The sequence below is a fragment of the Petromyzon marinus genome, unplaced genomic scaffold, assembly GCF_048934315.1.
Source record: "Petromyzon marinus isolate PM22_M1 ecotype Great Lakes invasive population unplaced genomic scaffold, UKy_Petmar_22M1.pri1.0 PM_G_Scaffold_105, whole genome shotgun sequence".
NCBI lineage: Eukaryota > Metazoa > Chordata > Hyperoartia > Petromyzontiformes > Petromyzontidae > Petromyzon > Petromyzon marinus.
The window spans coordinates 68,479-92,747 of record NW_027422657.1 but is presented as its reverse complement, the minus strand read 5'-3'; the positions used below and the strand labels follow the sequence as shown (position 1 = coordinate 92,747).

At 47.7% G+C, this 24,269-nt stretch overlaps 1 protein-coding gene across 2 annotated transcripts; it reads left to right on the top strand.

Moving 5' to 3' along the window:
• The first annotated feature begins 1,503 nt into the window (after positions 1 to 1,503).
• LOC142908852 (uncharacterized) lies at positions 1,504 to 22,662 on the top strand. Of its 2 annotated transcripts, none has more exons than XM_076059492.1 (7): positions 1,504 to 1,574; positions 9,560 to 9,689; positions 11,993 to 12,177; positions 13,261 to 13,462; positions 20,012 to 20,087; positions 21,719 to 21,783; positions 22,440 to 22,662. In XM_076059492.1, the coding sequence occupies exons 2-7, from the start codon at positions 9,638 to 9,640 to the stop codon at positions 22,565 to 22,567; spliced, it is 708 nt and encodes a 235-aa protein (XP_075915607.1). In that variant the 5' UTR covers positions 1,504 to 1,574; positions 9,560 to 9,637; the 3' UTR covers positions 22,568 to 22,662. The 2 variants fall into 2 exon arrangements, with proteins under 2 accessions (XP_075915607.1, XP_075915608.1); XM_076059493.1 differs by lacking the exon at positions 22,440 to 22,662 and adding an exon at positions 15,331 to 15,509.
• The last annotated feature ends 1,607 nt before the right edge of the window (positions 22,663 to 24,269 follow it).

The following is a 24,269-nucleotide window of genomic DNA, read 5'->3' as shown; positions in this document are numbered from 1 at the left end:
GAGACCCACAGAGACCCACAGGGAAACATAGAGACTGACAGAGACACACAGAGACCCACAGAGACTCAGAGAGACCGACAGAGACACACAGAGACCCAGAGACACCCACAGAGACACACTGAGATACACAGAGACCAACAGACACAGAGACTCATAGAGACCCACAGGGACACACAGAGACCCGTACAGACCCGTAGAGACTCATAGAGACCCATATAGACCCAGAGTGACTGAGACTCGTAGACACCCATAGAGGCTCAGGGACTCACAGAGACCCATAGAGACACCATCACCACCACCATCACAACCATGATCATCACCACCATCACAACCACCACCACGATCACACTGCACCAGGTACTCATTTAAAGCCATACCGACCCATGGAAAGCGGTTTAAATATTCGGCACCATTATTGGTCGTGAGTGGGGAGGAATTGAACTCTGTTCACTGGGTTCGCAACACAGCATTGCAAGCCACCACACTGCCGCTCCCCATTAGGACGACGCACACGGCATTGACAACCTTGATGCTTCCGGTTGCTTGCGATGAAGTGACCGGTTGGCTCAGCCTGTCAAGAGCACCGAGCTGTACCGCTGAGACCATGGGTTTGAAATTCAGGCAACTTGCTTGTGATTTTAAACCAGGTTTCTCAAGCGTATTGCATTTGGCTAAATTCCAGCTGAGAATGAAAATATCAGTTTCACTCTCGTACGTGAAACATTTTTCTCGGTGGCAGGGCGTGTGGGGAGGTGCTGCTCATGACTGTTTGGGGGGGGGGTGGTGGTGACACGTGGCCCCCCAATGATCCGATCAAAATCCCTCATTTCGATCGGATCATTGGGGTTTACAGTGAGGGAAAAAAAGTATTTGATCCCCTGCTGATTTTGTACGTTTGCCCACTGACAAAGAAATATAATTTTAAGAAATATAATTTTAAGAAATATAATTTTAATGGTAGGTTTATTTGAACAGTGAGAGATAGAATAACAACAACAAAATCCAGAAAAATGCATGTCAAAAATGCTATAAATTGATTTGCATTTTAATGAGGGAAATAAGTATTTGACTCCCTCTCAATCAGAAAGATTTCTGGCTCCCAGGTGTCTTTTATACAGGTAACGAGCTGAGATTAGGAGCACACTCTTAGAGGGAGTGCTCCTAATCTCAGCTCGTTACCTGTATAAAAGACACCTGTCCACAGAAGCAATCAATCAATCAGATCCCAAACTCTCCACCAGTCACGCCCTACCTGGTTGATTGACGTTGAGAGACCACGCCCACACACGTGATCGTCTAACGTGGTCGATTCCCACGTCTACACAGTAGGAATCGATTAATGAAGGTTCATTTTAGACCACTGTTGATTCCCATGTTATCCCAATGCAAATCGATTTTATTAGCCTAAGCCACAAATAAATCGGTTCCCATGTTGTCCAAATTGAAATCGACTCATACATCCGTAATTCTATTATAATCGATTCCGAATGTTATCCCGTTAGGAATCGGCGCGAGAATAGTTAATCGAAATTTGAATCGATTTTCTCTGCAGGTGACTTGGCGCAGCAGCCACGGTAAGCCGAGCCGATCGATACATCATCGGGTGCCAGGTTGTGGTGGACGTGGGGAGCGGTGGTGCAGTGGTTAGCGCACTGTGTGTGTGTGGGGAGCGGTGGTGCAGTGGTTAGCGCACTGTGTGTGTGTGGGGAGCGGCGGTGCAGTGGTTAGCGCACTGTGTGAGTGTGTTTATGTGTGCGTTGGGGTGGTAGCTGTGAACACAGTGGGTACTGTGTGGTTAGTAGTGACAAGTACATTATTATACAGCAGTGCCTTAAACTTGTTATTAGATTCAAGTATAACGTTGCAATGACTATTGTTTGCTAAACATAACTTAACATTTTTAATGACTGAGTTGAGTTTATGCGTGCATTGGGGTGGTAGCTGTGAACACAGTGGGGACTGTCTGTGTACTCAGTAGTGAGTAGTACATTATTATACAGCAGTGCATCTCATACACACACACACATCTCATACACACACACACGCATCTCATACACACACGCATCTCATACACACACACACATCTCATACACACACACATCTCATACACACCCACGCATCTCATACACACACATGCATCTCATACACACACACGCATCTCATATACACATGCATCTCATATACACACACATCTCATACACACACACACATCTCATACACACACACATCTCATACACACACACTCGCATGCATCTCATACACACAAAGACAAAGACCCCCGTATAGCCTTAACAGACTCGGGGCAATCGCTGGGAGCCAACACCTATGAAGGCCGGCCCAGCACACGATGGGGTGGGTGGCCAAACACCACGCCCGGCCGCATTTGTCTCCCAAGTGGCGATGTTCACACCCTGCACCAAGTACTCATTTAAGGCTGAGTTGACTTCAAAGACGGAAACAGGAATACTTCTTCACAATTATGGCAAATCGCCTGATGAAGCTGGTTGTAATAATCAGTGAAACGTCATACTCTAATGGTAAATGTTCTGGGTTTACTATCCAATACACAACCAGTGTGCTGAAGCAGTAACTAATTGGCACGTTTTGTTTACGTGACAAACCTTACTAATTGGCTGTGTCAGGTGGTGGCGGGTTTAACGACACATTTATATTTACGCAATCTAACCCAAAAAAAGGTCCCTTTATTATGGATGATATTGGTCGCAAAAGCCTACTAGGTTTTAAACTGAGTCGACCCAGGGGAAGCCCAGGACTGGTTCAGATCATCGTCGCTGGTGTTGGCCGTGAGTGGGAATCACTCAGGTCGCCAGGTTCGTAGTGCAGCACGCTCACCGCTGCACTACCGCTTCCCATATACACACACACACATGCATCTCATACACACAACAAAGACAAATATTTCGATTTAAAGCTTTCGTGACTGCAATGATTCATCTTCTTTGGTTCTTTCGGTAAAGTCACGTAGAATAAGAATAAAATAATAAATTGATAAAATAAAATAACACAATAATATTCTCACGACGTTTCGGCCACAACACAAGCGGCCTTCATCAGGTGAAGGGACGAGACTGTCTGGTAGGACAGCGCTGGAGTGAAAGAGCCACGTTCAGATCACGGCCTTTAAGCCTCAACTTTAGCACCACGGATAGCTACGGGCCCCGTTCAGACGGACGAGTTCGTCCATGGTCGGAACAGAGGAGGGGGAGAGAGACAGCTGCGAGGCCCTAGTATACTCCATGTTGTAAAACCATACCATTAACCGTGGTGTGAGAGGTATTAAGAGGCAATGCTGGCGAAAGAGCTGCGGTCTGAAGGTCATCGTAAAAATACAATTAATTAAGAACAGAAATGATTTAAAACATCTTTCCAGTGGTTACTAAGCCAGAATCCATCTTCTCGGTTGAAATTGTCTCTGTGCTTGTATATGTGAATGGCCTCATGAACGAATCTCTCATGGTAGCCGGTTGGTTTGCAAAGAACCTCCGTCTTGGAGAAGTCAATGTCATGTGAGCCCACTGAATTATAACAGTGATCTGCCACGGCAGAGGAGTTCGTCCTACCGTGTTTCAAGTCTGCTTTATGTTCGCGGATGCGGTCCGAGATATGTCTTTTGGTTTCTCCAATGTAGCTACTACCACAGAGGCACTTTAGTTTGTAAACGCCCGGGTACTGTATGTCTGGAACAGCATCTTTTACAGATGGAACTAAATCACGGATTTTATGTACTGTGTTGAATCGGACCTGGATCTTGTGTTTATTCAGGATTTTGGAGATCTTTTTTAGTGACCCCTGCAATGTAGGGTAAGGTAATAGTTTTGAGTGGCTCCACAAGAGGATCCTTCTTCATGACTGGAGTGATGGCTTTGCGGATTGTGTAGTCGGAGTAGCCATTAGCCCTGAGAGCCTGGTGTACCTGCTTGAGTTCACTGGTAATGTGTTCCTGGTCGGAAATGCATTGGGCTCTATGGTATAGAGTCTTGATGAGGGAGTTCTTCTGGGATGGATGGTGGTGGGAATCCGGTTTCAAGTAAGCATCTGTATGGGTAGCTTTCCTGTAGACAGAGTGGCTCATTGAACCATCATGTCTCCTTTTAATTAAGACATCCAAAAAGGGTAGTTTGCCATCTTTTTCGACCTCCATGGTAAATCTGATGGCTGGGTGTATGGAATTGATGTGGTCGCGGAATTGGTCTAGAGCAGGCTGGCCATGTGGCCAGATGACAAAGGTGTCATCAACGTACCTCTTCCATAAGGTCGGGCGTAGAGTGGCAGTCTGGATGGCGTCAGTTTCAAATTTTTCCATGAATACGTTGGCTACAACCGGAGATAGGGGGGAGCCCATTGGGGTGCCCTCAGTTTGTTTGTAGAAAGTTCCATTCCAGGTGAAGTATGTGTTGGTTAAGCAATGTCTCACCAGGGGGGGTACATTAGTATGCAGTCCTTGATGAACCAGGTCTTCAATGATAGCGATGGTGTCAGGTACCGGGACTTTGGTGAACAAGGACACCACATCAAAACTGACAAGCAGGTCGTTTGGGGACAGGGAAATGCCTTTGATTGTCGATACCAGGTGAGTAGAATTTAGTACCGCAGAGGTGGTTTTTCCAGTGAAAGGTCGCAGTATATCATCAAGAAAGCGTGCCAGTTTGTAGGTGGGGGAGTTGATAGTAGAGACGATGGGACGAAGGGGTGTATCTTCTTTGTGTATCTTTGGAAGGCCATATAATCTTGGTGGTCTGGCAGCAGAGGGTTTCAATGAGAACTGTTTGATCTCATCAATTAATGCTGTTGAATCAGAGATGATTTTGTTCGTTTTGGTGACCAGGCTGTTGGTGAGATCTCTTTTTATTTTTGTATAGCTGCCATCGTCGAGTAGTTCTTGAATTTTGTTGTTATATTCTGTTTTGTCCATGATGACAGTGGCATTGCCTTTGTCGGCTGAGAGGACGACAATATCATCCCTCTTTTTTAATTGAGATAATTCAAAACGTTCGTCTTTGCTGATGTTGCTGGGTGGCAACTTAGCGTTTTTGAGGGTTGCAGCGATTTCAGATCTTGCTACGTCTGCAGAGATGTGACTCAAGCCCTTGAGTGCAACGTCGACATGGGCAATGATATCATTAACCGGTAAGTGTCTCGGTGTGACAGCAAAGTTTAGACCTTTAGCTAAAACGGATTTCAGACCATCAGAAATGGAACTGTTACTGCGATTAATTACGACTTTGTTGACGTCTATCTTTTCGGTGTGTGGATCCGATTTTTTGCTGGAGAGGTGATTGAATTTGGAAATCAAATTGTCCCTACATTTGTTCGACATAGTGGCAGCCGAAGAGGTAGTCATATTGTCTACATGTTCCCAATCCGATGTAGACATTGTTGCTGTCAATTTTAAGTGTGATTTGTAGAGTTTCTTGTCTAACTGATCGAGTTCGGTGCGTGTAAGTCTGATTTTTTCCGAGATAAGAGCGAAGCTAGTTCTAGCTAGAATTCGTTTTGCATTGAGAGAAGTTGCAACAGCAGAGGTTAGTGTAAATGCGGTTGGTATTACCTTAGAGTCGCGGCATCTCTTCAGAAAGGTGAGAGACTCGATTAGTTGAGCCTTCTTATCCCGGAGTCTTTTGAATGATCTTAAGGATGTGTGGAATCCCTCCCCGTAGAGGCGGTTAAATTTCGATTTAAAGCTTTCGTGACTGCAATGATTCATCTTCTTTGGTTCTTTCGGTAAAGTCACGTAGAATGAGAATAAAATAATAAATTGATAAAATAAAATAACACAATAATAATTTCAGATGGTCTGAAATCCGTTTTAGCTAAAGGTCTAAAGTTTGCTGTCACACCGAGAGACTTACCGGTTAATGATATCATTGCCCATGTCGACGTTGCACTCAAGGGCTTGAGTCACATCTCTGCAGCGTAGCAAGATCTGAAATCGCTGCAACCCTCAAAAACGCTAAGTTGCCACCCAGCAACATCAGCAAAGACGAACGTTTTGAATTATCTCAATTAAAAAAGAGGGATGATATTGTCGTCCTCTCAGCTGACAAAGGCAATGCCACTGTCATCATGGACAAAACAGAATATAACAACAAAATTCAAGAACTACTCGACGATGGCAGCTATACAAAAATAAAAAGAGATACCACCAACAGCCTGGTCACCAAAACGAACAAAATCATCTCTGATTCAACAGCATTTATTGATGAGATCAAACAGTTCTCGTTGAAACCCTCTGCTGCCAGACCACCAAGATTATATGGCCTTCCAAAGATACACAAAGAAGATACACCCCTTCGTCCCATCGTCTCTACTATCAACTCCCCCACCTACAAACTGGCACGTTTTCTTGCTGATATACTGCGACCTTTCACTGGAAAAACCACCTCTGCGGTACTAAATTCTACTCACCTGGTATCGACAATCAAAGGCATTTCCCTGTCCCCAAACGACCTGCTTGTCAGTTTTGATGTGGTGTCCTTGTTCACCAAAGTCCCGGTACCTGACACCATCGCTATCATTGAAGACCTGGTTCATCAAGGACTGCATACTGATGTACCCCCCCTGGTGAGACATTGCTTAACCAACACATACTTCACCTGGAATGGAACTTTCTACAAACAAACTGAGGGCACCCCAATGGGCTCCCTCCTATCTCCGGTTGTAGCCAACGTATTCATGGAAAAATTTGAAACTGACGCCATCCAGACTGCCACTCTACGCCCGACCTTATGGAAGAGGTACGTTGATGACACCTTTGTCATCTGGCCACATGGCCAGCCTGCTCTAGACCAATTCCGCGACCACATCAATTCCATACACCCAGCCATCAGATTTACCATGGAGGTCGAAAAAGATGGCAAACTACCCTTTTTGGATGTCTTAATTAAAAGGAGACATGATGGTTCAATGAGCCACTCTGTCTACAGGAAAGCTACCCATACAGATGCTTACTTGAAACCGGATTCCCACCACCATCCATCCCAGAAGAACTCCCTCATCAAGACTCTATGCCATAGAGCCCAATGCATTTCCGACCAGGAACACATTATCAGTGAACTCAAGCACGTACACCAGGCTCTCAGGGCTAATGGCTACTCCGGCTACACAATCCGCAAAGCCATCACTCCAGTCATGAAGAAGGATCCTCTTGTGGAGCCACTCAAAACCATCACCTTGCCCTACATTGCAGGGGTCACTAAAAAAGATCTCCAAAATCCTGAATAAACACAAGATCCAGGTCCGATTCAACACAGTACATAAAATCCGTGATTTAGTTCCATCTGTAAAAGATGCTGTTCCAGACATACAGTACCCGGGCGTTTACAAACTAAAGTGCCTCTGTGGTAGTAGCTACATTGGAGAAACCAAAAGACATATCTCGGACCGCATCCGCGAACATAAAGCAGACTTGAAACACGGTAGGACGAACTCCTCTGCCGTGGCAGATCACTGTTATAATTCAGTGGGCTCACATGACATTGACTTCTCCAAGACGGAGGTTCTTTGCAAACCAACCGGCTACCATGAGAGATTCGTTCATGAGGCCATTCACATATACAAGCACAGAGACAATTTCAACCGAGAAGATGTATTCTGGCTTAGTAACCACTGGAAAGATGTTTTAAATCATTTCTGTTCTTAATTAATTGTATTTTTACGATGACCTTCAGACCGCAGCTCTTTCGCCAGCATTGCCTCTTAATACCTCTCACACCACGGTTAATGGTATGGTTTTACAACATGGAGTATACTAGGGCCTCGCAGCTGTCTCTCTCCCCCTCCTCTGTTCCGACCATGGAGGAACTCGTCCGTCTGAACGGGGCCCGTAGCTATCCGTGGTGCTAAAGTTGAGGGTAAGAATCCACCCATTTTTTCGCCATATAGCATTGTGATATATAACGACTTATTGTTGGTAGCTTAGCTGATTGGAGAATATAGAGTTTATTGATAACATTAAGGTAATTTATATTTTAGTTGTTTATTGGTTCACTATATAGTACTGTGAATAGCTCAGATGTGTAGGCCTTGACTTCAACATAGTCATTTCTGTGACCAGTCACTAGCTAATCACTCAGTTATTTCAATGCTAAATTCGCCTAGTTATTTCAATGCTAAATTTTCCTGTTTGATTTGTACTAAGTGCCTCGGTGAATGTGTATGGTCTGACTTTAACGTAGCTATTTCTGTGAGCAGTTACAAGCTAATCACTCAGCTATTTCAATGCTAAATTCTATGCTAATTCCATTGTCAAGGGGTGCCTCTGCGGATGTGTATGCTTTAACTTAGCTATTTCAATGCTAAATTCTATGCTAATTCCATTGTCAAGGGGTGCCTCTGCGGATGTGTATGCTTTAACTTTTAACATAACTATTTCTGTGACCAGTCACAAGCTAATCATTCAGCCATTTCAATGCTAAATTATATGCTAATTCCTTTGTCAAGGCGCTTTGTTCCTCTCACACAGCTTAAAGGCCGTGATCTGAACGTGGCTCTTTCACTCCAGCGCTGTCCTACCAGACAGTCTCGTCCCTTCACCTGATGAAGGCCGCTTGTGTTGTGGCCGAAACGTCGTGAGAATATTATTGTGTTATTTTATTTTATTTTATCAATTTGTTATTTTATTCTCATTCTACGTGACTTTACCAAAAGAACCAAAGAAGACAATGTTTCTACTTGCTCTGATGTCCGTGATCTTTGTGTTTGATATAAATTTCACCCCCTTTTGCAACGTTAGCTGATTCGATGGCTTCGTTATGTTTTCTTCACCATCGTCTAAATTGTTGCTCTCGGCATATACGCGATGCCACCGCAAGATCAGTGACGCGCACGCCGCTGTCATACTTTTTTCTACGATCTCTTATTTCACGTCGACAGTGATCCTCGCCATTTTCTTCGCAGCTTGGCTTTCCTCACTAACCTTCTTGAATTAATTGACAAAAAAAATTAACGTTAAAATGACAAAAAACACCACGTGGAAATTCACGGAGAGTTGTAGCAAAAGGGTTGCGCACTGAACGAGATCTACTGGACAGGCAGACTGAGGAGCGGCGCTTTGTTTAAGTCGTGAACGGGCTCTACTCTACGCGGTGACTCATCCCGACCCATACAAGTTGCAGCAAGCGCGTCGTACCCCAAGCAAGACGTATCCCAAGACATTTTTTCTCTCGTCAAATACACGACGTGGACCAAATTCAACGTATTCCAAAGCGGTCGTCCACTGTAAATGCGTTTTGGTGAGGAGAGTGCGATGTTGCTGTGATGTAACAGTCGATAACGCTGGTGTTGTTGACGAGGTACAAGAACCAATGGTCGCCGCCTCAGAGCTGAATGTGAACGTCCATTTCAATGCTATAAAATACTGTGAATTATTAAGGTCTAAAATATGAAGCGCGGTGGAAGGATGGTGTCTGATCGACTTATTGCAGGTTAGAGATGTTAACTTATTTGTATTGTATAATGTCATTGTAGTGGTGTGTGCATTGTCTTAATCAATAATCTAATGGTGTGAAATGCATTGTGTTTTAATACGCAACATACATAGGGTTCACGGCGGGAGGAGAAGGGGACGGTGGTGGTGTACCAGCTACACCAGCGGCAGCAAGAACGCGCCGGCCACGCCATGTTGCCGCGGTGTCTAGCGGTGCTCCTTCTGGCCTCCGTCGCGGTCCGAGGTAACAACCACCGTGAACACCGACCAGTCCAGTTCGCTTATTGGTTAGAGCCCTGTGAGCCATGCGGCTCTTGAATCGGGTTGCAACCGCAACGAAACAATAACACGAACAAGAAACCGCAGCGGCAGCATCCAGCAAGCGTCACCGTGACGGTAATCGTCATTGACGCCGTTGTTCGGCATCGTCTTGTCTAGCGTCGTCATCGTCGTCGTCATCCGTAGACGCGTCAGCACCGCCATCGTATAATCCGTAGTTGTGGCAGCAGGTTTCCGACATCGCTGTTATCAGCAGAGTTCATCATTTGGAGAGTCTAATAGGGTGGCTGGAATCGCCAGTGTTCTGTGCATTGAACAAATAAACAGCCCAGGGCCTGCGCTTGAGCAATGGCGAGCTACAGGAGAATGCCACACGTATCGGAGCATTCATAGCTCGGGGTGAGCAGCTCTATCATGGGATACCTTTTCACCAGTATCAAAGTATTAAATATAAGAATAGATTTGACCCTTTTGACCAAGAAAACAGATGTTATTATATTTTGATTTAAAGCTTTCGGGACTGCAGGGATTCATATTCTTGGTTCTTTCGGTAAAGTCACCATGTAGAAGGGAAACAATAAAATAATAACAATATAAAACAATAAAATTCCCTTCTATGTGACTTTACCGAAATGACCAAGAAAACATGTTATTATGTTCAAATACCAAATAGATAACTTTGTCAAGGAATCAATTACTGCATCAGCTACACGTACTTGTGGTGAACATGCAAACAGACATGGTCTGATAAAAAATATATATATAGTGCATTGTACTCTTTGGTTTTTTCGGTAAAGTCACGTAGGTAAAAAAAAAATCTAGAATCTAAATGATAACAGCTGAATTAAACAACTAAATTAAATGATTTAATTTAGTTGTTTTCATTTATTTTATTGATTTTTTTTTACCCACGTGACTTTCCCGAAAAAACCAAAGAGTATGAATCCTTGCAGTCACGAAATCTTCAAATCTAGAAATAGCGCATTGTCTTTGTACTGTTGTTGGCGTTCCCTGGTCTGACAATGGTGAGGCTAGGCCATTAAGAACAAGGCTGTCTCTGGTGTAGACCAATCGGTTTCTCAAAGACAATGCATATAACATTATAGTCACGTTACTTTTTTTATTTAAAGCTTTCGTGACTGCAGGGATTCATATTCTTGCTTCTTTCGGTAAAGTCACCACGTAGAAGGGAAACAATAAAATAATAATATATATAAAACAATAAAATTATCACGATGTTTAGACTGCAACACAAGCAATCATCATCAGGTGTGAAAAACCACGGCAAGCAATGTATTTATTATTTTATTGTTTCCCTTCTACTTGACTTTACCGAAAGAACCAAGAATATAGTTACATTATTATTATTAAAGCACTGCATATATTATCAGAGGTTGTTTGCATGGTCACCACACGTACCGTATGTGGTCATTTTCAGACTTGGTTCCCTGAAAAAGGTGTCTATTTGGTGTTGGAACATCTTAACACAACTCCTCTTTGATTAGTTTAACACGTAGGCTTTCGCGACCAATATTATTCATAATAAAGGTTTTTGGGTTAGATCGCGTTATTTATAAATGTGTCGTAACCCTCCACCACCCGACACGGCCAATCAGCAAAAAAAAGTGTCACGTTGACAAAAGACAAATAATTCACTACTTTAGCCCACCGGTGTGTTAAAGAGTGAATCCACATTTACAGTTTGAGTACGACGTTTCGCTGGTAAATACATCCAGCATCATCGGGCAATTTGCCAGAATGGTAAAGCCCTCGCTTGCTCCCGGTCTTAAATAGAGCAGCAGGGTGACGTCATCATTTAACTCATATCAGGTGCAGTGATGAGAGGCAGGGGGGGAATTGTAATTATATAATCGATTGGTAATCAGCCATTGGTTATGATTAGTAATGAGTTGTAGATTAGTAATTAGTTGTAATGTGTGTTAGTGATTATATGCTACGTTAGTAATCCGTTAATTAGCATGTGTTTCCCCTATAAGGAATTGTAATATGTATTATTTAATAATACTCAAACTGTAAATGTTGTGGATTCACTCTTCAACACCACCGGTGTGGGGCTAAAGTAGTGAACTATTTGTCTTTTGTCAACGTGACACTTTTTTTTTGCTGATTGGCCGTGTCGGGTGGTGGAGGGTTACGACACATTTATAAATAACGCGATCTAACCCAAAAACAACCTTTATTGTGAATAATATTGGTCGCGAAAGCCTACTACGTGTTAAACTCTCTTTCTCCTCTCTTCCCGTGCAGATGTAACTGTCGCAGCAAAGCTCCGGCTCTCCCTGCCGGAGAGGCTGGACGTGACGGAGGGGGTGAGCTTGACCATCAACTGCTCTTTCTCACCGCCGCCGACCGACCCGAATCACGTCATCGTCAAGTGGTCCGTGTTGCCCGCGTTCTACTCGAAGAACACGCCCATTGGCGACGTCATCCAGGTGATGGGCGGACCTCATCCCGGCTCTAACTTTGAACGACCTGACTCCCCCGTCCGTGTCGCCGCTGGCATTGACACGCCGCGGTTTTTGTTTAACCGGCGGCGCGTTATTTGCGCGTGTTTGTTTTGCTCCGGAGGAGTGACGGTGTCACTCAACGACCCAGCTAACGTCTCGTCGAGTGCCACTTTTTTGTTGTTTTAAATAAGGATCTCGTTTTAAGAAGTTTGCCTAATTTCGTAATTGAACGGCTTCCTATTGAATGAAACTGGCACACCCAAGGGATAAAGCCCCACGTGCACAAGGAAAGAGCGTGCGATGTTCCAAACAAATAAAGTGGACTCTTTGATTATCCGCACTTACAGATCGGGAAGACGGCCGTGGATAATTCAAAGTCACGGATAATCCACAACTTTAACCAGTTTCTGTGGATCTCTATGCCAGAAACCACTAATATAAGTTATACATTACTAGACTTAAGGCTTTCGTGACTTCACGAGTTCATATTCTTTGGGTCTTTCGCTAAAATTTCGATTTCAAGTTTTCGTGACTGCAGGGATTCATCTTCTTGGTTCTTTCGGTAAAGTCACCACGTAGAAGGGAAACAATAAAATTATAAAAATAAAACCTAATAATGTTATTATGTTTTATTATTTTATTATTTCCCTTCTTTCGGCAAAGTCACGTAGATAGGTTCATTTTATTTGAACCTATCTGCGTGACTTTTACCGGAAGACCCAAAGAATATTTACATGTCACTGACGAGACGCGCATGCCGAATGATAACACTTTACTGCCCCTGCCCAGCAGAAGGCTCCGCCCACTTAAGCGGATGACGGCGGGGCCACAGCCAATCGGGCATCAATCAAATCGCGGCCGAATTCGTACGCTGCAGGAATCAAACAAAATAAAAAAGTCGTGCATCGCGAAACTTCGCCGCCTCCTCCGCACCGGAGTCTGGGAACGCTGCGCGAGTCGCCGGGAGCCGCTGTGGGACGCTCGGGAGAGACGGGCCGGAGACGGCGGGCGGGCGGGCGGGCGGGCGGCAACACCGGATCGCGGCCTTTCCTTTTTTCTCGTCCGCAGATCTACAACTCGGGCGTCGACGTCGTCGGCGTCGGGGTGGCCGCGCTCGTGGGCGACGTGGCGAAGGGCGACTGCTCCGTGAGGCTCCGGCGCGTCTCCGCGGGCCTCGGCCCCGTGATTGGGTGCATGGTGGTCTGCGGGCGGTGCAACGCGGAGGACGTTGCGGTGGCACGGGAGGCGACGCTGAACGTGACGGTCGCAGGTGAACGGAGCGAGCGGCGTTTGGGGGGGACCGTCCGATCACAAAAGGCCACTTGGCAAAAGATGGGTGGGTGGGTGTGGGTTGGTTTTATTCTAGATTTGAAGGGGACTCCAAAAACCTCAACGGTAACCCCACCCAACCCCGGTCAATTAAAATCCAAAAGGGCATCCTCTTAAAATAATCCGTCCCCAATAAACAAGGCATCGCCAGTGAACTTGAAACCAACGCCGGGACAATCCTTTCTACATCACCAATCCATATCGACGCCTCAATCTGGCTCACAATGCCTAAACTCCCGCCATTAGACACTTTTTTTTCCAAATGTCTTTTCCTGTGGTTTTCACACCTGATGATGATCGCTCGTGTTGCGGTCGAAACGTCGTGATTTTTTGTTATTTTATTTTTACCTACGTGACTTTACCGAATAGAACCAAAGAGTGTGGGTTGGTTTTATATATCTACGGGAACATTTTTGGCGGTCTCACGATGATGACGAAAAGAAGAGGCTGCTTTTTTTACCCCTTTCCGTTCGTCACGTCCTGAAGATGTTGCAGACGCCACTGCCGCCGTCTGTTGAGCTTGGGACTCTCGGTCCAAATTAGGCGACCTGACGCACGGGTACCCGGTTTGTTCGTATCTCTGAAAGTTCCTAGTAGGACATTCGTAAGTAGGGAGTCCCTGTGATCAATTATTATAATAATATAAATTATCTTCTTTGGTTCTTTTGGTAAAGTCACGCGGATTGAGAATAAAATAATAAATTGATAAAATAAAATAACACAATAATATTTTATTCTCATTCTACGTGGTGACTTTACCGAAAGAACCAAAGAAGATGAATCCTTGCAGTCACGAAAGCTTTAAATCGAAATATAAATTATATTTGTAAATTCTGATATCGCGTTTAGCATCTATACACGCTAGCATAATGACTCCCCCCACCGCCCCCCTTTAACGAGGATTCCTTTAGCGCTCACTTTTCCCAGGGGGCCGCACCTCGAGCACTGAGGGAGGCCTGCCTGCAGTGTACCGGTGGCGTGCGCGCGAGGGGAGAATTCTCGTGTAGCACGATTCACACGGGCCCGAAGGATGAAGCCGGTGTCATCCCGTGCGACGGCCCGAGCGGGGAGCAGCTGCGTTGGCGGTTAGCGCTACGCTGCTGCTGCTACGAATTTGGCGGCCCGAGTTCGATTCCCGTTCGCGGCCAACGCCGGTGACGGTGATTTGATCCGGCGTCGGCCTGAAACGAGTTCCCCGGTGCGGTTTGTAAACACCGCCGCTGGGGAGACAAAGGCGAGCCGGGCAGGCGTGGTGCTGGACACCCACCCTGGTGTGGCGTGCCAGCTTCCATTGCCGCTGCTCGCTAGCGGCACTTGACCTAACCGTCTGTCGAGGCTACGCCTTTGATACCCTTGAGCGTCCTGCGTGATAACGTCGCACGTCTGGTGCGCATCGGTCGACCCCACGGCGCCTGCTGCTGGGTCTGTCCCCGTGACCTACCGCCAGTCTTCAAGTGCACCGAGCCTGGCGACAAGCGCCGTGTTGTTGTTGTTGTCGACGCCCTTAGAAGAGAGCGTGCGGGGTTAGAGTGATAACGGTGAAGATGCCCCCCCCCTCCCCCCGGTGAGCCGTGTCCAGGCAGTGCCACGTTTTAGCGATTGATCCTCCTGCCTGCCTTGCCGCAGGCGAAGTTTCAAGTTTTTTTTTTCATTTCATTTTATCGGGCGCGGCCCTGCGAGCCGCGCGGCTCTCAGGTCGGGTGCAGCAACAACAGCGAACGAACAAAACGCGAAGCCGCGTTGAGCCGGTGGCGCCGCGTGCCGGTCTCACCGAGCCCCTTCTCCGTCGCCGCCCCGGTTCTCTGTCAGCCCCGCGGCGGCGCGGTGGCGACGCCGCCTCCGACCCCACAGCGACCGCGCCGCTCCCCTCGCCCACGAAGGGGACGTGGCTGGTGGCGGCGGTGGTGGAGGCGGTGGCGGTGGCGACGTTGACAGCGCTGGGCTTGGTGGCCGGGGCTGCTGCCGTCGTCGCCGCGTTCGTCTGCAAGGTGCGCTGAAGCCCGCCACCTGTTCTGTATTTTGAATTTGTGGTGTCTCTCATCATCACGGTGGCTATGAGATGTTAACTACCTCGCCCGGTATGCAGGAGGTCATGGGTCTGACCCTGATGTCTGCTGTACATTTGAAGTCTGCGTCTCTCTCTGTCTTTCTAAACACGAGATTTTGATCCTGTCCATAGTAGAGTTTGTTTGGGTGAGATCGTGTAAATATAAATGCTCTGTCGTTAAACCCGCCATCACCTGACACAGCCAATTAGTAAGGTTTGTGTCACATAAACAAAACGTGCTAAGTAGTTACTCGTTTATCGTGTAGTCTATAGTGTACTGTACAGTGTAGTGTATAGTGTAGTGTACAGTGTAGTATGCAGTGTAGTCTATAGTGTAGTATACAGTGTAGTGTATAGTGTAGTCTATAGTGTAGTATACGAGTTCATCACATACCGTTTGTGTGTTGGAGCGTGAACCCACTACAACATTTACAATTATAGTGTAGTTTATAGTGTAGTTATAGTGTAGTATAGTGTAGTTATAGTGTAGTATACTTGTTCAACACTAACTCGTTGTGTGTTGGAGCGTAAACCCACTGCAACATTTACAATTATAGTGTAGTTTATAGTGTAGCGTAGTATACAGTTTAATGTATAGTGTAGTGTATAAAGTAGTATACTAGTTCAACACTAACTGGTTGTGTGTTGGAGAGTAAATCCACTACAACATTTACAATTATAGTGTACTCTTTGGTTTTTTCGGTAAAGTCACGTATAAATAAGAAATAATGAAATAACATAATAGCGTACGACGTTTCGGTTGCAACACAAGCAGCCATCATCAGGTACAGAAGAGCTAAATTTACGAGACGGGAGACACATAACCTCAGATGTATACACAGACACCCAAGTAGGGGGAACTAACACAGATACAACAGGGGACACAGAGAGAGAAGCATACCAGACAAACAGGGTTTAGCAAAATTTTTGGAAACCATGTAAAGCAACACAGTCGGTCGGTCAAAACACAATTAACGCATAGTCCGGTTGATCACGCTATTTCAAAAGATTGCTAAATTGCAAGTAAAGTATGAAACTCAAAATACAACAAGAACCGCCATTCGCCACTAAGTGGCGGTGACGTCACCACGACGCTTGTGCCAGGCTATGTGCACCGTGAGGCCACGTGAAGTGTCGAACGCCCGCTGGCAGGAGGTCACTGGGCAGACCCAGGTGCCACGGGTCGACTGACTGAGATGACTGGCTGATGCACCACCTGTGCCCCCTACTGTGCCAACCTGCTGTGCTTTAGCCACCCGGCGCTCCGCTCGTTGTTCTAAGCGTCGCTCCTCCGCCCTCCGTTGTTGTTGGAGGGCGACTGCCTCCAACTGCCCAGTAGCATCCTTCACGAGCCTCCTCCACAGAGGCCGATCTTGACACCGCTGGTACCAGTCATCGGCAAGTCCACTCAGCTCCACGTCCTCCTGTACCACATCACTCCATCTCTTCTCTAGCCCGTGCCGCGCCCGCTTAGCCCCCTCTTCTTCTTCTTCTGGCACTGCAGCCTCAGCAGGGTCATCCTCACTTTGTGCCACGATGTTTTCCTGGCTGAGGGATTTTCCCTCCCCCAGGACCTCACAGAAATGCTCAGCAAATCTGCGAACCTGTTCCTGGGGGTCGGAGATTGGATCACCGTTTTTTCCCCTAATGATGGTAATAGGTGTGGCGCTGCAGGTTACTTTTTTGATGGAGTTAAATAGAGATTTGTGATCACGGGCCACTGAGGCAGACTCCATCTCCTCAGCAACCCGCGACCACCACCCATCCTTGCAGCGCCTCACGGCTCTCCGAACCTCCGAGCGAAGGCTGCGGTAAGCCTCCTCATTCTCTGACGTGGGATTCTGTAGCCGATGACAGTGGGCCTGTCGCTTTTTCTCAACCATCCTGAACACCTCCTCTGTCAGCCAGGGTCTCTGGGGAGGTCTGGACCGCGTACCCAAAGCAGCCATTGCAGCTGCATGAGTCAGTCCTAAACCTCGCCCATTTACCCTCGACATCAGGAGGAGTCGGGGACGATGCCAATCCCAGCCGCAAGCGATGATGAAATTCTCGCTTGCAACTTTCATCAGATAACTGAGACCAGGCCACTTTATGTTGGAATGGGGTCCTGGGTGTACACCCACCACCGGAGTGGAAGAATGGCAGGCACATCTTACAGATGACTAGTCGATGGTCAGAGGGCAGATCAGCTCCACGGTAGGTCCTGGTGTCAAGGACATGGGCTCGCATTCGCTGGTCCGTCACTATGTAGTCCAGCAGATGTTCTTGCTTGGACCCGGCATGCATCCATGATGTTGTATGGATGCGCCGATGCCCGAACAGCATGTTGGTAATTACAAGCCCATGGGCTGCACAAAAATCTAGCAGCCTCCTACCGTTGTTATTGAGCTGATCTGGCCCATGCCCTCCAATCACTCCAGACCAGGTGCCAGTATCATGACCAACTCGGCCATTGAAGTCACCCAACATGATGACTCTATCCCGAGGGGCCACTTTAGCCAGCACCTGTGACAGGAGGTCATAGAAGGCATCTGACTCATCGGCTTTGCCTGCATCCCTCCACGGATGTTCATCTTCGGTGGGGGCATAAGTAACCACGACCACCATTCCTCGCCTCCGGTTGATGGGAAGGCGAGCCCAAAGTAGCCTGGGGCTTACAGCTTCCCACACCTCACCGCCACGCTCCCACGCCCCCTTCATTCTTTTGTTCAAAAGAAGACCCACACCCTGTTGTTTGGCAGTCTGCTGCCCCGAGTAGAGGACTGTCCACCCCTCATGGTGGCAGGAGCCAGAGCCGGTCCACCGGACCTCCTGAATGCCGCATAGATCCAGGCGGTACCGGTCCAGCTCCCGACAGAGGAGTGGCAGCCTCTCCTCTGCAGTGAGCGTTCGAACATTCCATGTGGCCACCCGTAGTGGCTTTTCGTTGTTTCTGGAGTAGCCCCGAGGGTAGGTATTCAATCTCCTGGCTCCGCCAATTGGGGTTTGGCCAGGAGACGTCATAGACGCCTGGCCCCCCGGGGCCTCCGGCACAAGCTTATTAGTTACATATTTCAGTTTAATTCGTGGTTTCGTGGTAATTAATTGAAGGTGGAGGGGTTACCAGCCCCTCGCACCCGTCCAGAGCCCCCGTTTAGCCCCTGTGGTGGACACATATGCCATGAGGGGAGGAGCCAATCAAAATTGGATCTCCCCCCACAGCACTGTCCACGACAGAGTTGCCCGTCCCGCACCGCGAGGAGGTAGGGGGTTGTTTTGCCGGACTCAAAATACAGACACACACAGACAACCAAGTGGAGCGAGCCAGCACAGAGACAAGGACACAGCAAAGCCGCCCCAAACAGGCAGAGAAGGCAAGGCTGAGTGACAATGGGACAAAATCAGCACGAGGCATGCACGGAGCAAAGCAGGGCGCTGCAGCACACAACATTTGTCTGTGTTGCTTTATATGGTTTCCAAAAATTTTGCTAAACCCTGTTTGTCTGGTATGCTTCTCTCTCTGTGTCCCCTGTTGTATCTGTGTCAGTTCCCCCTACTTGGGTGTTTGTATATACATCTGAGGTTATGTGTCTCCCCTGTCTTGTAAATTTAGCTCTTCTGTACCTGATGATGGTTGCTTGTGTTGCAACCGAAACGTCGTACGCTATTATGTTATTTCATTATTTCTTATTTATACGTGACTTTATCGAAAAAACCAAAGAGTTATCCCTGCAGTTACGAAAGCTTCAAATCAAATTATAGTGTAGTGTAGTATACAGTGTATAGTGTAGTCTATAGTGTACTGTACAGTGTAGTGTATAGCGTAGTCTATAGTGTACTGTACAGTGTAGTGTATGGCGTAGTCTATAGTGTAGTATACTAATTCATTACTAACTGGTTGTGTGTTGGAGAGTAAATCCACTACAACATTTACAATTATAGTGTAGTTTATAGTGTAGTGTAGTATACAGTTCAATGTATAGTGTAGTGTATAATGTAGTATACTAGTTCAACACTAACTGGTTGTGTGTTGGAGAGTAAACCCACTACAACATTTACAATTATAGTGTAGTTTATAGTGTAGTGTAGTATACAGTGTAGTGTATAGTGTAGTCTATAGTTTAGTTTATAGTGTAGTCTATAGTGTAGTATACAGTGTGGTGTATAGTGTAGTCTATAGTGTAGTATATAGTGTAGTGTATCGTGTAGTCTATAGTGTAGTATACTAGTTCAGTACTAACTGGTTGTGTGTTGGAGAGTAAATCCACTACAACGTTTTACAATTCGAGTACCTGGTGACATTTCACCGGTAACTACGACAACAACAACCAGAAACATCAACAGACCTGACGATGCTGCTTGCTGCTGCTGCTGTTGTATTTCGGGAAGCGTCAACGGAGTTCCGTGCGTTGTTGAGTTTATCTTCCCACCCTGCGCGTGATCTTCTCGTTCTCTTTCCTCCAGCGAGGGAGCGACGGAGCGTCCCAATCCTGGTTCCCGAGTGCCTGCTGATGAGTCACGCCGTCTCTGCCGAGTGCAGGTAGCCACCGCCACCACCACCAGCAGCTCCACTATCACCATTCCCAACACCACCACCCCCACCACCACCACCACCAGCAGCTCCACCATCACCATTCCCAACACCACCACCACCACCAGCAGCTCCACCATCACCATTCCCAACACCACCGCCGCGATAGTTTTGATGTAGTCTCTTTGTTTATCAAAGTTCCTGTGCCTGACACAATTGCAAGCATTGGAGATTTGGTCCAACAAGGGCTGAATGCTGATGTACCGGCCCTGGTGACACACTGCCTCACCAACACTTACTTCACCTGGAATGGAACATTCTGCAAACAAGTTGAAGGTACCCCAATGGGTTCTCCCTTATCTCCAATCCTAGCCAATGTTTTGCATGGACAACTTTGAGACGGATGCCGTCCAGGCATCCACCCTACGTCCATCCTTGCGGTACGTGGATGACAAATTCGTCATCTGGCCACATGGCCGACCAGCTCTGAACAGATTCCTCAACCGCATCAACTCTCCATACACCCAGACATCAAATTCACAATGGAAGTGGAAAAGGATGGCAAGCTACCCTTCTTGGATGTTTTAATCGAAAGGAGACCAGATGGCTCAATGGGACACTCTGTCTACAGGAAAGCCACCCATACGGATGCTTATCTAAAACCTGACTCCCACCACCATCCTTCCCAGAAGAATTCCCTCATCAAAGCTCTACACTATGGAGCTGGATATATTTCCGACCGTCATCACCGAGCCAGTGAACTTGAACACGTACACCAAGCTCTCAAGATGAATGGATATTCAGACTACACAATCCGTAAAGCTATCACCCCAACCGTTGGGAAATAACCGTCTGAGGACCCAATTCAAAAACATCACCTTGCCATAGCAAGAGGTCACCAAAAATAATTAAAAAACAATGAGCAAACACAAAATGCAGGTTCGAATTAACACAGCACGTAAAATTCGTGATCTGATCGCATCTGTGAAGGATGTGATCCCTGACATGCAATACCCCAGCGTCTACAAACTAAGCTGTCGTTACATTGGGGAAACTAAGCGACGTGTCTCGGACCGTTCTCGTGACCATAAGTCAGATCTGAAACACGGTAGGACCAATACCTCGGCCGTGTGCTGATCATTGTTTTAATGCGGTGGGCTCACACGACATTGATTTCTCTAAGACGAAGGTACTTTGCAACGGCATTGAAGGCAACAACCATCTACAGGCAACGATGACGATGGTAATTGTTGTTGTTGTTCCATTGGAAACCTCATTTGCCAGTAACAAAATATGATAATTGTTTTTTTAGCCTTTTATCTGGCAACAAAACTGACACCTTTTTTACAAGGAGTCATGTTTACATTGACCACAATACCTGTGGTCGGAAAGCAACCAAAAAACAACAACTCTGATAATGTATGCACGAGGCTCTAAAGAAAGCTGTCTCGGGTGTGGACCAATCAATTTCAAGTACAGTGCCACATACATTATCAGAGTTGTTGTTTTGTGTTTGCGTTCCGACCGCAGGTATTGTGGTCAATGTAAACATGACTCCTTGTTAAAAAAGGTGTCAGTTTTGTTGTCAGATAAAAGGGTAAAAAAAACCAATTATCATGTTGTTGTTGTTTTCCCGGCAGGAGAGGGGGAGGAAGTGGAGGTTTGGCCGATGAAGACGATGAGAAAGGGTGGGGAGAGACCGCCGGTGGGTGGGGAGGGACCGCCGGTGGGTGGGGAGAGACCGCCGGTGGGTGGGGAGGGACCGCCGGTGGGTGGGGAGGGACCGCCGGTGGGTGGGGAGGGACTGCCGGTGGGTGGGGAGGGACCGCCGATGGGTGGGGAGGGACCGCCGGTGGGTGGGGAGGGACCGCCGATGGGTGGTGGGGAGGGACCGCCGGTGGGTGGTGGGGAGAGACCGCCGGTGGGTGGTGGGGAGAGACCGCCGGTGGGTGGTGGGGAGAGACCGCCGGTGGGTGGTGGGGAGAGACCGCCGGTGGGCGGGGAGAGACCGCCGATGGGTGGTGGGGAGGGACCGCCGGTGGGTGGTGGGGAGAGACCGCCGGTGGGTGGTGGGGAGAGACCGCCGGTGGGTGGTGGGGAGAGACCGCCGGTGGGTGGGGAGGGACCACCGGTGGGTGGGGAGAGACCGCCGGTGGGTGGTGGGGAGAGACCGCCGGTGGGTGGGGAGAGACCGGCGGAGGGTGGGGAGGGACTGCCGATGGGTGGTGGGGAGGGACCGGCGGAGGGTGGGGAGGGACTGCCGATGGGTGGTGGGGAGGGACCGCCGGTGGGTGGGGAGGGACCGCCGGCCTTCGGATCTTCATTCCTTGTTCTTTGTGGCGGGGTTCTTTTCCCTTTAAGGTTTTGCAAACGGCGTCAAAGTGCAGACATCCGGAGGGCATCCCGACTCCGCCCAGTGCCACAAGACAACGGAGACAAGTTTGGGAAGCCCCGGTGCATCCGTTACAAAAACCTCGTTCTTTTCTTGAATACCCAACGATGCCCATGCACATCGTATAATTAGATTATTATTATAATGCGTTGTTTACGTTGTTTTACGTTCTAATGATATAAAAATGTTTGGGGGGGGGGGGTGGGCGGGAACGGCATGGAAACCACCACGAAATCCACGGTGGGGTTTCTGCGGCGCGATCGTGACGGAGTCGCGTGTCGCACGTCGGGAAGGAGGTTGTTGCGTGTACCTCGGGCGGGCGTCCACGAGTGGCTGAGCTCCGTCGGGGACTGGGGGACCACCGAGGACCACGGGTTCCACTCCCGCGGTCCGATCGCGGCTTCAGCCGGCGTTGGTTCTTCGCGGACACGGCTCGCCTTTCGGCGCGAGCGCGCGGCGAGTTGACGGCGAGCCGATGGGCTTAACCTCCATCGCCAACGGCCTCGCAAAATCATTCTCATTATGAGACCTCCTTTGCCAGTAACAAGATATAGGAATAGGTTTTACCCTTTTAACTGGCACAAAAACTGACACCTTTATTCAAGGCATCGTGTTTGCAATAACCACAACACAAGCAGTCAAAATGCAAACAAAAAAGACAACTCTGATAATAATAATATTGGCACTGTCCTTGAATTTGATTGGTCCACACCCGAGACGGCTTTTCTTAGAGCCTAGTCTCCATTGGTGTTGGACCAGAAGACGCCAAAAGGTCCAACACCAGTGGAGACTAAAGGGCTCTAAGAAAAGCTGTCTCGGGTGTGGACCAATCAAATTCAAGGACAGTGCCAATATCATTATCAGAGTTGTCTTTTTTGTTTGTTTGCATTTTGACTGCTTGTGTTGTGGTTATTGCAAACATGATGCCTTGAATAAAGGTGTCAGTTTTTGTGCCAGTGGTGACTTTACCGAAAGAGCTAAGAATATGTAATGGGGGGGTTGCGAGGCCATGCTTCACCGTGCCGGTCGGCGCGGGTTGCTGAAGGGGACCGATCCGGACATCGCTTGCCATTTAAGTTAACCGCGGCCGGCAATGAAGGTCGGGTCAGCGGGTTCAGAGGACGGCGCGCTAACCGTTCTTCTGATGATGATGATGCGTCGTCGATTTCCCGAGAAAGCCTCGCCCGAGTCTCGGGACGCGCGCTTCAGGAGGGTGCTTGCGTGAGGACGCGTTGCGTTGCTGTGAACCGTTGTTCATTTTAAATTTCGACTTGAAGCTTTCGTGACTGCAAGGATTCATCTTCTTTGGTTCTTTCGGTAAAGTCACCACCACGTAGAATGAGAATAAAATAATAAAATAACACAATAAAATTATCACGACGTTTCGGCCACAACGCAAGCGGCCTTCTTCAGGTGAAAGGAACAAACCTGCCGGGACGACAGAGCTTCAATGTAGCTCTGAACAGAGAAGAGGCTCCGTCGTCCCGACAGGTTTGTTCCTTTCACCTGAAGAAGGCCGCTTGCGTTGTGGCCGAAACGTCGCGAGAATTTCATCGTGTTATTTTATTATTTTATTTTCATTCTACGTGGTGGTGACTTTACCGAAAGAACCAGAGAAGGTTGTTCATTTCCCCCGCTGCCGTGTGACCGCTGCCGTGTGAGCGTGCGTAGCGTGCTGTACTATGGCGAGTTGAATAAACGTTGGTGATGTTTTTCATACCGACCGTGTGTCTGCAGTAACTCGACGTAGCGTCTCGTTTCAGAGACTGAGCCTCAAGCGAGCGCTGAGCTCCGTCACC

Excerpts from the sequence above, each read along its gene's own strand:
- LOC142908852 (XM_076059492.1), top strand. The coding sequence starts at position 9,638 with ATGTTGCCGCGGTGTCTAGCGGTGCTCCTTCTGGCCTCCGTCGCGGTC. Across the intron at positions 12,178-13,260 it reads CCATTGGCGACGTCATCCAG|ATCTACAACTCGGGCGTCGA; the intron begins GTGATGGGCGGA and ends TCTCGTCCGCAG. Across the intron at positions 13,463-20,011 it reads GCTGAACGTGACGGTCGCAG|CGAGGGAGCGACGGAGCGTC; the intron begins GTGAACGGAGCG and ends TCTTTCCTCCAG.